The sequence below is a fragment of the Bison bison genome, unplaced genomic scaffold (genome assembly GCF_000754665.1).
Source record: "Bison bison bison isolate TAMUID 2011002044 unplaced genomic scaffold, Bison_UMD1.0 scf7180017864383, whole genome shotgun sequence".
Lineage (NCBI taxonomy): Eukaryota > Metazoa > Chordata > Mammalia > Artiodactyla > Bovidae > Bison > Bison bison.
The window spans coordinates 279,449-290,519 of NW_011494955.1; the positions used below are offsets into that span (position 1 = coordinate 279,449).

An 11,071-nucleotide genomic window follows, 5' to 3' on the forward strand; every position below is an offset into this window, starting at 1 on the left:
GCCCAAGCCCCTGTGGAGAAAGGGCTCCAGGGCGGCCGAGGCAGCTGTCCCAGAAGGACAGCTTGAGGCCTTGAGGCCTGTCCCTTGAGCTTGTCCCTTGAGGCCGGCCTCTGGCTTGGTCGGGGAACTTGGATTTGGGGGCACTGCCCTGAACCAAACTGGGAAGAAAGACTCACTGTGGCTTAGGGCAAACACCTGCTTTCTCCTGGGAGCTTGGGTCTTGGTCTGTGCCAGGTGGAGGATGCCTGCAAGACCAGCCCCCAATCAGCCCCTGGCCCAGAGCCTACATGAGCCTGCCTAGTAGCCAACACCTCTCACGAACTGTCACAGCGCACTGCCGGGGGACTGAGGGGGTCCAGGGGGGGCTCTGGCCCCCCTGACTGGCCTCTTCCCTTTGCTGACTTTCCTCTGGGGACCCCAACACATCACCCCTTCCAAGGGGCACAGCTGCTCCTATCAGGGCTCCCACTCGGTGGGCTCTCACCTGGACGGCAGCCCTGGGCAAGTCCTCTCTCCGCCACCCACAGCTCAGCCCCTTGCTCCAGCTGGGAGATGACGTCTGGTTTGGGAAGCTCAGGCCCTGGAAACAGAGAAAGACAAAGGTGGTGTGGGTCTGCTCTGGAAAAGATGAGAACCAGTCCAGGCTCCAGACTGAGACTCCTGACCCTCAGGGGCCGGGGTGCCTCATAAGGTTCTGCATCCGGACACACAAGGGTAGAGTCTACAACCCACGTGTCCTGCAGGAGTGCGAAATCAAGCTCCGTGATCTCCAGCCCGAGGTCAAGTCATCACACGAGAAGCCCGGCAACCCATAACCCATGAAGAGTAAGTCAGCGCAGGAATCTGGTCAGCAGCAGGGGAAGCGGCCTCACCCACAGAGAGCAGGTGCCCAAAGGTCTCCAGCATCACGTCTCGGTACAGGGTCCTCTGGGCCGGGCCCAGCTGCCCCCACTCCTCCTGGGTGAAGTCCACGGCCACGTCCCGGAAAGTCACCGGCTCCTGAAACATCACACATGCTGCATCACCCGGACTGTCCCCATCGGTGTCTTCAGGATTAGAAGGAGGGGTGGGAAAGGTGAAGACAAGCAGGCCAGTGGCCAGGGAGTGCGTCCCGAGCAACGCGAGTCAGGTTTCCTGGGCCCTGCTGGGCTCCCGCCTGGGGTGGGCTGTCGGCCAGGATGCAAGAAGGCATCCGGGCAAGAGCAAAGCCAACCAACCCACAACCAACCTTGGACAGGCGCAGGTGCTGACAGAGACCAGTCTAAACTGCTGACTTGCAGATTTGTGGGCTAAAGAAACAGTGACTGTTGTGTCTAAGCCCCCCAATTTTGGGATAGTCTGTTATGCAACAACAGCTAACTGACACACTAAAAAATCCTCTGAGTCAAAGCAAGGCTTATCCTCCTCCCCGAAAAGAGGGGTGTGCAGTTGGAGTTAGAAATTCACTGGCCTTCAGAGACTGGGCAGGCTCACAAGTGACTGAAGTGGGTTCATGTAAGGGCCTGTGAGGGTACTTAACTTATGAGAGGTGGCACAGGAAGTGATGGTAACATGTGCCCTGTCTGAAGCGGCAGCTCGGACTCAGAACCAATTGACTGTGGCAAAATACAGGCCTCACGTGGTCAGAATGCCCAGTCTCTGGTGAGAAACTGAAAATTAGGCTACATTTTATGAGGGAAAAACTTGTAGTTCCATGTAAAAGAATAAAGTTAAGTCTCCTATCTCACGCCATATATAAAATTTAACTCAAATGGATCAAAGGCATAAATATAAGAGTTAAAACTATTAACCTCTCAGAAGAAAACATATGGCTAAATTTTTATAACTGTATCTGACAAAGGATTCTTAGCTATAACAGCAAAAGAACAAGCAATAAAGTAAAAAAAATAAGTAAACTGGACTTCATAAAAATTAAAACCTTTTTTGTTTCTAAGGGACATTAACAGGAAAGTGAAAAGATACTCGTATGATGGGAGGTGATGATTGCAGATCATCTCTCTCATAAGTGACTTGTATTCCGAAGATATAGAGAACTCTTAAGACTCAATAATGAAGACAATCCAATAAATAAGCAAAGACTCTAAATAGGTATTTCTTCAAGAAGATATAAAAGAAAATAAACAATCAGCTAATAAGCACCTGAAAAGATGCTCAAGGTCATTCGCCACCAGGGAAATGCAAGTCAAAATCACATACAAAAGACTTCAATTTTCAAGTGGTATTTCCTTTAAGAAAAACACCATTACATTTTTAAGTATTTAAGAAATTACAGTACAGGTGGCATGTGGTTCGACCAAAAATTATGCAGCAAATTTACAGAACCCTTTGGTTGGGACCAAGGTCTCTGCTCCTGTCCCCGCATCCTCACCTCTCACTCTGACGGTCCTCCAGCCCTGAAAACACAGTCGCTGTGCCTCCGGCCGCCATTACCTGCTCTGCACGCGGCGCCAGTGACAGTGCTGGGCCCGCTGCGGGCTGTCTAGGCCACAGACCTCTCAGTGGCATCACAGGAGTCCCGCATGTCTCCTCCTGGCATCCCAGCAGAAGCCCGCTCCTCGCTGTCTTTGAGCCTCCCCGCTGCTTCACCGCAGACCCCTGCAGCCCTCCTCCTGGTCTCCTGCTCTGCACTGTGGGCCCAGGGGATGGGTTTTGTCAGACCTGCTCCCTCCATACATCCTCCCCGAGCTGAGCAGGCCAGCACCCAGTCACTGGACTCCACCGTGGGCGTTAGCTAGCTCTCAGTGTCTCTTACTCCCACGCGGCAATGCCTGAATGTATTTTTCAAACCCATGCCACTCCTGCTTAAAGCATTCAAATAGCTCCTTCCTTTCGATAAAGGATGACCCCCTTTAGCCTGGCTATGGGTAGCTGAAAAATGGCCCCTAAAGATATTCAGGTCCTAGTTCTTGGAACCTGTGAATATTATCATAAATGGCAAAAGGGACTCTGTGGATGTGTTAATCGCGTCCCTTAATGGGTTTTAAACCCATTTTAAACCTTTAATGGGTTTTAAAAATAGGGAGATTATCCTGGAATATCCAGGTGGTCCTTAAATTCAATCACAAATGTCCTTCTGAAGGGAAGGTATTGGGAGACTGAACTACAGGAGGCAGAAGATAATGTGACCACTAAAGCAAAATGAAAGTGGACAAAGGCCCATGAGCCAAAAAATGCAAGGTCTATGGCTCTAATAGCTGAAAAAGGCAACGCGAGACCAGCGGAGAGCCTTGACAGGAAAGGTGCAGCTGCCCACGCCTGATCTCAGTTCAGGGAAAGTGATTTCAGACTCCTGACCTCTGGAACCCTAAGAATCAACATATTAATATATATTTCAAACCATCACGTTTGTAATAATCTGTCATGGCAGCCAAAGGATGCTAACACACTGGACCTCAAAGCCCCCTGCTTCCGACCCTCGCCTCCTGTGGTGGCAGGCCTCCAAGATGGACCCCAGTGATCCCCAGCCCCTGTGTAGCCTCCTCCTATACTGAGCAGATCTGACTTATGTAACTGATACGATAATTCAGAGAGTGAATTCTGAGCCCAGGTCACAAGACACTGTGGTTTCCAGCGAGCCCTCTCTTGGATCATTCCCTTCGTGGGAAGCTGGGTGCCATGTAAGAACGCCCAGACGGCTCCAGACAGAGTCCCGCATCAGAAGGAACAGAGGCCTCCTAACAACTCTCGTGAATGAGCCATCCTGGAGATGGATCCTCCAGCCCCAGTCAAGTCTCAGGTGACAGCAGTCCAGGCTGACATCTTGACTGTCATGAACCCAGGCCAGAACCACCAGCAGTTATTACAGGACTCCTGTCATCAGCAACTGAGGTAATACTGATTGTTGTTTTAGGCCACTATGTTTTCATCATTTGTTGCACAGCAACAGATAACAAACACACTCTCAAGCCTCTCACTGCTGACAGATTCTCTCCTTGACCGAACTTTAGTCTGGCTCGCAACCTCTTCCCAAATAAGCTTTGACCTTTGGGCTTCTGCATCCATTTCTGCATCATTCAGTTTTACCGAAATTCTGGTCCCATTGGTTTCTTGGGTCCCATTGGTCCCAAGAATCCTACCCTCCATATCTGATCACTCTTGATATCTTTTCAAAGTCCTCATCCCCCACAGCCCTCCAAGTAACATCCCATCATTTGGCCTGATTCAGCAAGAACCCTGTTTTAGGTCAGTTTAGCAAGATATGCAGATGACACCACTCTAATGGCAGAAAGTAAAGGGGAACTAAGGAGTCTCTTGATGAGGGTGAAAGAGGAGAGTGAAAAAGCTGACTTAAAACTCAACATTCGGAAAACTAAGATCATGGCATCTGGTCCCACCGCTTCATGGCAAACAGATGGGGAAACAGTGGAAATGGTGACAGACTTCATTTTCTTGGGCTCCAAGATCACTGCAGAGGGTAACTGCAACCATGAAATTTTTAAAAGACGCTTGCTCCCTCAAAGGAAAGCTATGACAAACCTAGACAGCATATTAAAAAGCAGAGACATCACTGTGTCCATATAGTTAAGTGAAAGTATTAGTCACTCAGCCATGTCCAATTCTTTGTGACCCCATGGACTGTAGCCCACCAGGCTCCTCTGTCTGGAATTTTCTTGAATTCTCTTGAGAATTCCTCTTGCCTGGATCAGGCAAGAATACTGGAGCGGGTTACCATTTCCTTCTCCAGGGGATCTTCCCCACTCAGAGATGGAACCTGGATCTCCTGCATTGCGAACAGACATGCAGTCGTGTATGTCATGTATGGATGTACAGCTGGACCATAAAGAAGGCTGAGCGCCAAAGAACTGATGCTTTCGAATTGCGGTGCTGGAGAAGACTCTTGAGAGTCCTGTGGACTGCAAGGAGACCTAACCAGTCATCCTAAAGGAAACCAACCCTGAATATTCATTGGAAGAACTGATACTGAAGCTCCCAATACTTTGGCCACCTGATGCGAAGAGCCAACTCATTGGAAAAGACCCTGATGCTGTGAAAGATTGAACACAGGAGCAGAAGGGGATGACAGAGGATGAGATAGTTGGATGGCATCGCCAACTCAATGGACATGAGTTTGAGCAAACTCTGGGAGATAGTGAAGGACAGGGAAGTCTGGCATGCTGCAGTCCATGAGGTCGCACAGTCAGACAACAACCAAAAATTACCTCTACCCCCACTATAAAAAATACCCACATTTGCTTGTTGTATTCACAGTTGAGCCCAGTTCTATACTGAAGTCTCTTCCCCCCTACTGCACTGTCCCCAAAGAAAACCTGTTTTTACTGCTTTAACTATGGCCCAGCTCTGATACTCTTTGACACTGCTCACTCCCTGCCCCTTCTCCGGGATCCACAGCAAAAGCAAACAAAAACGTGGCTGCATCTCCTACACATTTGCAACAGTCTCCGAACACTGTGCACGCCTAGGATTATCAACAGTCTCACTTTGCATACCAAATCTGAAATAAATGCAAAAGCCGGTAGGCAAGGACAGAAGGACAGAAAGTCTGGAACTTAAGGAATTATATACATTTCTTTTGGTTCCTGCCACGTGGAGTCAGCACGGTATGGAGAACACGGGCAGCAGCCACTTTGTCTAGAAGGGCCGGAGCTTTCAAACAGGCGCCTTCCCAGATGCCCTTGGAGACTGCTCTGAACTGAGTCCCCGACAGCCCGGCAGGGGTCAGACCCTAATAGTCGCTCCCGCCCCAATAACGCGGTGTGTCCTTACCCAGGAGGCGGTGCCCGGGGTTTCGGGGAGCGGGACTCTGGGTGGGTGTCGGTTGACTCCGTACGTTGAAGCATCTCTACTACAGTTTCTAAGACCCATCCTCACGGTGGACGGCCTTCGGGGCGGGGGAGGGGGGCAGGATATCGGCGGGGGGCCAGCCTGATGCTCGGGAACGAACCCAAGTCCTTTCCCTGAACGGAAAGGCCGGAGGACTCGCGGAGCACGCGCACTCGGGGACGGGAAAGCCCGGGTTCGAACCAGACGCCACCCCTCACCAGCTGGGCATGTCAGCGTACCCCAACCTTGGCTTCAGTCTCCCCGTCTGTCCAGGGGATAAGGCCCGACCCTGCCCACCGTGCGCTGTGAGGGCTAAAGGGGTAATACCCGGCCCGAAGCCCGCTGCCATCGTTGTTATTGTTGCTATTATTGTTCTGCCGTACCTGGAGCCGTTCTACTGGCGGCCCCATAGCCATCGCCAGTGCCGCCGCTTCCTCCTCGGGGTCCATCCTAGGCTGACAGGTAGAGGACTGGTGCCCGAGGCGACCCTGAACACGAGAGCCGTCCCCGACACAAGAACCTAAAGACTCACAGCCCGCTGGACAATGGCGGCCGCGCTGGGGACGCCGCAACTACAGACCCCAGAAGGCCGTGCGGCACGCCGCAGCCCCGGCCAATGAAAGCTTTCGTTCGTCGAGCCTTCAACCAATGGGAGCCCGTTGGCTTCGGGCCAATGGGAGCTTCCTCCCTGTTGCCCTGAGGCCAATGGGAGCCTCCATCCTCCGGCTTCCAGGCACCGCCGGCGCTCACCGCAGAGAGCCGCGGGCCTGAGTGGGCGGGGTTCCTCTGCCCATTGCTGTAGTGCTGCGGGTCGTCGTCGTGGGGGAAGTCCTTCTCCCAGTCCAGCCGTTCCGCAGCCTTCGCCTTCGCAGCCCTGCCTCCAAATGCCAGTCTGCGCCCCGGGTCCCCTCCTCCAAATACAGTCTGCGCCCCGGGGCCCCTCTTTCCAATGCCAATCTGCGCCCCGCGGCCCCCATTCCGAATGCCAGTCTGCGCCCCGCGGCCCTTCTTTCAAATGCCAATCTGCGCCCTGCGGCCCCTCTTTCAAGTGCAGTTTGTGCCCCGCTGCCCGCCTTCCAAATGCCAGTCGGCAACCTGGATTGCCACGGCCCTTGAAATCCGGGGTCTGCTCTTCCTAGCCGGAAACACAGAGGAGGCCTGGGGCTTTCCTAGTTTCTTTCTGGATTGTATACTGTCGTTGTGCTCAAAATATTTCTATGCTTCAGAATAACACGAACGTTTAAACGTTTGTCACTGGAACCATTTTGAGGAGCCGTTGCCCAGAGCGGGCACCGCTCGAGATCTGAAAGCTGATCTTGTTCTGTTTCTCGATTGGGGGTGTTTCCCTTGCCATGGGTCATGTCTGTGAGTTTGTTAGAGTCTGTTAAAAAATTACTAGAAAAGAAGGAAATAGCAGATGTTCACCGGGATGCAATCAAGTAAGAATATTTACTTGACCATTTATTGTATGCTAGGAACCGGGCATAGCAAGCAGAGGACAGAGGTACTTGCCTGCCCTCACAGTGGTGCTGGTGTAGTGGGGAGAGACAGACAGTAAAGCACAAACATGGCAAGGGGGTGAACAGTCACGGTCACTGCGGGGATGGGGCAGCCGGCCTCCAAGGGGCCTGAAGTTTCCACACTCTCTCCTGCTCCTCTCTTTTCTGCCCTTGAATCTCCGCTCCTCCAGTGACCGCTCTGCTCTTTACTGGGCATCCCCCCTGCAACCCTATCTGGGGCCCAACCCCACAAGGTCTGCAGTACCAGGAGGAGCATGTGGTCAAGCATCTTCCTTCACCACAGCAGGTGCCCGTGGAAACCACAAATCAGGCAGCCTCCAAGGAGACCAAATCTGGCCTCTGTCAGGAACCCAGCAAAATTTCCTGGCAGTATCCCTTTCTCTACAGTCACGGACTGATGAAAGGTTAGATAGCATCACTGACTCAGTGGACATGAATTTGAGCAAACGCTGGGAGATAGTGGAGGATGGAGGAGCCTGGCATGCTGCAGTCCATGGGGTTGCAGAGTCCGACATGACTGGGTGACTGAATAGTCACTGACTTTTCTCCTGGTCCTGCTGAATCTTGGATGCATGATGTTTTCCTATTACTTTGACTGTTTCTTTTCTATTACTTGTAGTTTTGTTTTCTTCTTGATTATAAGTGTTAGTTTCTCAATGGTGTCCAACTCTTTGCCCCCTGGGGATGGTAGCCTGCCAGGTTCCTCTGTCAATGGAATTCTCCAGACAAGGATACTAGAGTGAGTAACCATTCATTTCCAGGGGATCTTCCTGACCCAAGGATCAATCCCAGGCCTCTTGCATTACAGGCAGATTCTTTACCATCTGAGCCACTAGAGAAGCCCTGATTTTAATATAGGGTTTTGTCTATTGAAGTAGTTCTCAAAGTGTGGACTAGGGACAACCTGGGAGATTCCTGAGATCCTTTCTATGAGTCAGTGAGTTCCAAGCTAAGTTCATAATAATACTTCCCCCCATTCCCATTTCTCACAAATGTATGGTAGAGGTTTTTTTTTAAGCTTCTGAATGAACAATATTGGGACAGACTGAAGGTGTCAGACAAAGCTGGATACTGGTTAACTTGGGGAAAACAGACTTTATTTAGTAACTGCTGACAGAAGAGGCAATAACTGAGCTCCATTTGAATGTGTACAGAGGTGACTGGGCTTTCTTTAAAAAAATAATTTTATTTATGGCTGTGCTGAGTCTTCCTTGCTGTGAGGTCTTTTCTCTAGTTGCGGTGGGCAGGGGCTGCTCTTTGTTGGGTGAGCAAGGTCCTCATTGCCGTAGCTTCTCTTCTTCCAGAGCACAGGCTACAGGCGTGAGGGCTTCAGGAGTTTTGCGGCCTCTGGGCTCTAGACCGCAGGTTCAGTAGTTGTGATGGGGTCTTAGTTACCCCACAGCCTAGAGGATCTTCCTGGGCCAGGGACTGAACACATGTTTCCTTCTTTGGCAGGCGGACTCTTTACCACTGAGCTACCAGGGAAGCCGAGACTGGGCAGTTGAAAGGGAGAATGAGGGAATCAGAAGGGGGAGTGTAGGGGCTCACATGAAAAATTATAAAGGGTTGTTCAGTGTAAATGTGATTAGGTCAGCTGCACCAGATGCTGGGCATTCTTGAAGTTAGGATTCTGTCCTCCTGGAGACTGGAGACAGAGGCCCCGTCCTTCCTGGTGGTTGCATTTCTAAGGAGTGGCCTTCAGGTCCTTGAGAAAGACACTTCAGAGTTAAAGGAGATACAAATGCATTTCAAAGGGGCAGAGAAAGGTTCAAAACTGCAAGCCCTTTTTTGTCAGTGCTCTAAGGTGACTCAATGGTAAAGAATCTGCCTGCCAGGGCAGGAGACATGAGTTTGACCCTTGGGTCAGGAAGATGCCCTGGAGTAGGAAATGGCAAACCACTCCAGTATTCTTGCCTGGGAAATCCCATGGACAGAGGAGACTGATGGGCTTCAGTCCATAGGGTCACAGAGTCGGATATGACTGAGCATACAAGCATGCTAAGAAAGGGAAGTCAGGAGACTATTCTCAGGTGATGGCTGGAAAAAAACTGTAAATTCTCCTAGCAGAATTTCTCAAGAAGACATAATAACGTGAGGTTGGGATCTTCCTAGCAATATAACGTTATGCCGCTAGAAGTCATGGTAGACTTTGGTTGTCTCTTAATACAAGCATTTGGACTGAGTTCTCTCTCCCCACACCCCTCGGCACTGGGAGGCTTGTGGGATTTTTAGTTCCCCGTTAGGGATCAAACCTGGGCCCTTGGCAGGGAGAGCATGGAGTCCTACCACTGGACTGCCAGGGAATTTCCTGGACTGAGTTCTTACTTGCTGAGAGTTCTGCAATTCTCAAAGGCATAAATCATTATGGAAATCCAGTTGCCTTCAGTCAGGCCAAACATTAAAGAGATTTGCAAAAATAAAAAGCAGTTTCCTACCTTGCTAGCTGGGTGACCTTAAGCAGGTTTTTGCACCTCTCTGAGCCTCAGATACCTCAATTGTAATGTTAGCTACCTCAAAGGATTGTGATGAGGGTTAAATAAATTAATGATACATACAAAGTACTTAACATTAGCCTAGCACAAAGTCAGTGCTTGATATATAATACTTGCTCCTGGCACAGAGCAGTTGACATGTAGTACTGCTACGGGGTGTATGTGTGTGATACATGAGGTGTGGTGGTGACTGGGATCCCCCACGCTGCCAGGTAAAGGCTCCTGCCGAGAGGTGGCCAGATGGAGAATCCTCCAGTGTGGATGGATGAAGAGGCCATTTTCCAGAGGGGATGGCTGGATGGGGGCCTCAGTGTGCAGTGAGCACAAGGTGGTCCCTCCTCACTAACTCTGAGCCCAGCATTATGAGGAGGGTTTCCACATGTGCAGGAGACACAGAAGCCACCCTTGAGTTATCTACATCTCCCCCACCTCCAGCTAGAGGGCTTTTTCCACATGTCCTATGTCTGAGAACAGAATAGGGCATGGCTCGGTGTTATGAGAGAAGCTTCATTTCTCCTCCAGAGATGAAGGGGAAATATCACGATGCGGCGGCACCCAAGAGTTCTGCTGATAAACTCAACCTGGACATCATTCAGAATGCTTAGTGTTAACACACATATTTGCATTTTATATTCAGGGTGTCTATAGGAGGAAAAACCACTGCTAAGCCTGGAGCAGCGCAAATGAGATTTACATCTACGTGATGGAGTCACTGCTGAGGAATGTCGGCCGGGGTCCGATCTGTTCCTGGAAACCAATCTCAAGCGGGAATTGTATGAACCACATGCTACATCCATCTGTGTAGACAGTTCCGTTCAGCTCAATCACTCAGTCGTGTCCGACTCTTTGCGACCCCATGGACTGCAGCACACCAGGCCTCCCTGTCCATCACCAACTCCCAGAGTTTACTCAAACTCATGTCCATTGAGTCGGTGATGCCATCCAACCATCTCATCCTCTGTTGCCCCTTCTCCTCCTGCCTTCAATCTTTCCCTGCATCAGGGTCTTTTCAAATGAGTCAGTTCTTCACATCAGGTGGCCAAACTATTGGAGTTTCAGCTTCAATATCAATCTTTCCAATGAATATTCAGGACTGATCTCCTTTAGGATGGACTGGTTGGATCTCCTTGCAGTCCAAGGGACTCTCAAGAGTCTTCTCCAACACCACAGTTCAAAAGCATCAATTCTTCAGCACTCAGCTTTTTTTATAGTCCAACTCTCACATCCATACATGATCACTGGAAAAACCGTAGCCTTGACTAGACGGACCTTTGTTGG

General features: G+C 50.6%; 1 protein-coding gene across 1 annotated transcript in view; it reads right to left on the minus strand.

Annotated features, from left to right (window-relative positions):
- ZNF8 (zinc finger protein 8) overlaps window positions 1-6,353 on the minus strand; it is a 35,761-nt gene extending 29,408 nt beyond the window's left edge. Inside the window, exons 1-3 of the mRNA XM_010858034.1 lie at window positions 6,165-6,353; window positions 873-999; window positions 485-580 (exon numbers count right to left, since the gene is read on the minus strand). Coding sequence (XP_010856336.1) covers window positions 485-580; window positions 873-999; window positions 6,165-6,230 — 289 coding nt within the window. The 5' untranslated portion in view covers window positions 6,231-6,353. The remainder of the gene's footprint in view (window positions 1-484; window positions 581-872; window positions 1,000-6,164) is intronic.
- Window positions 6,354-11,071: the final 4,718 nt, after the last annotated feature.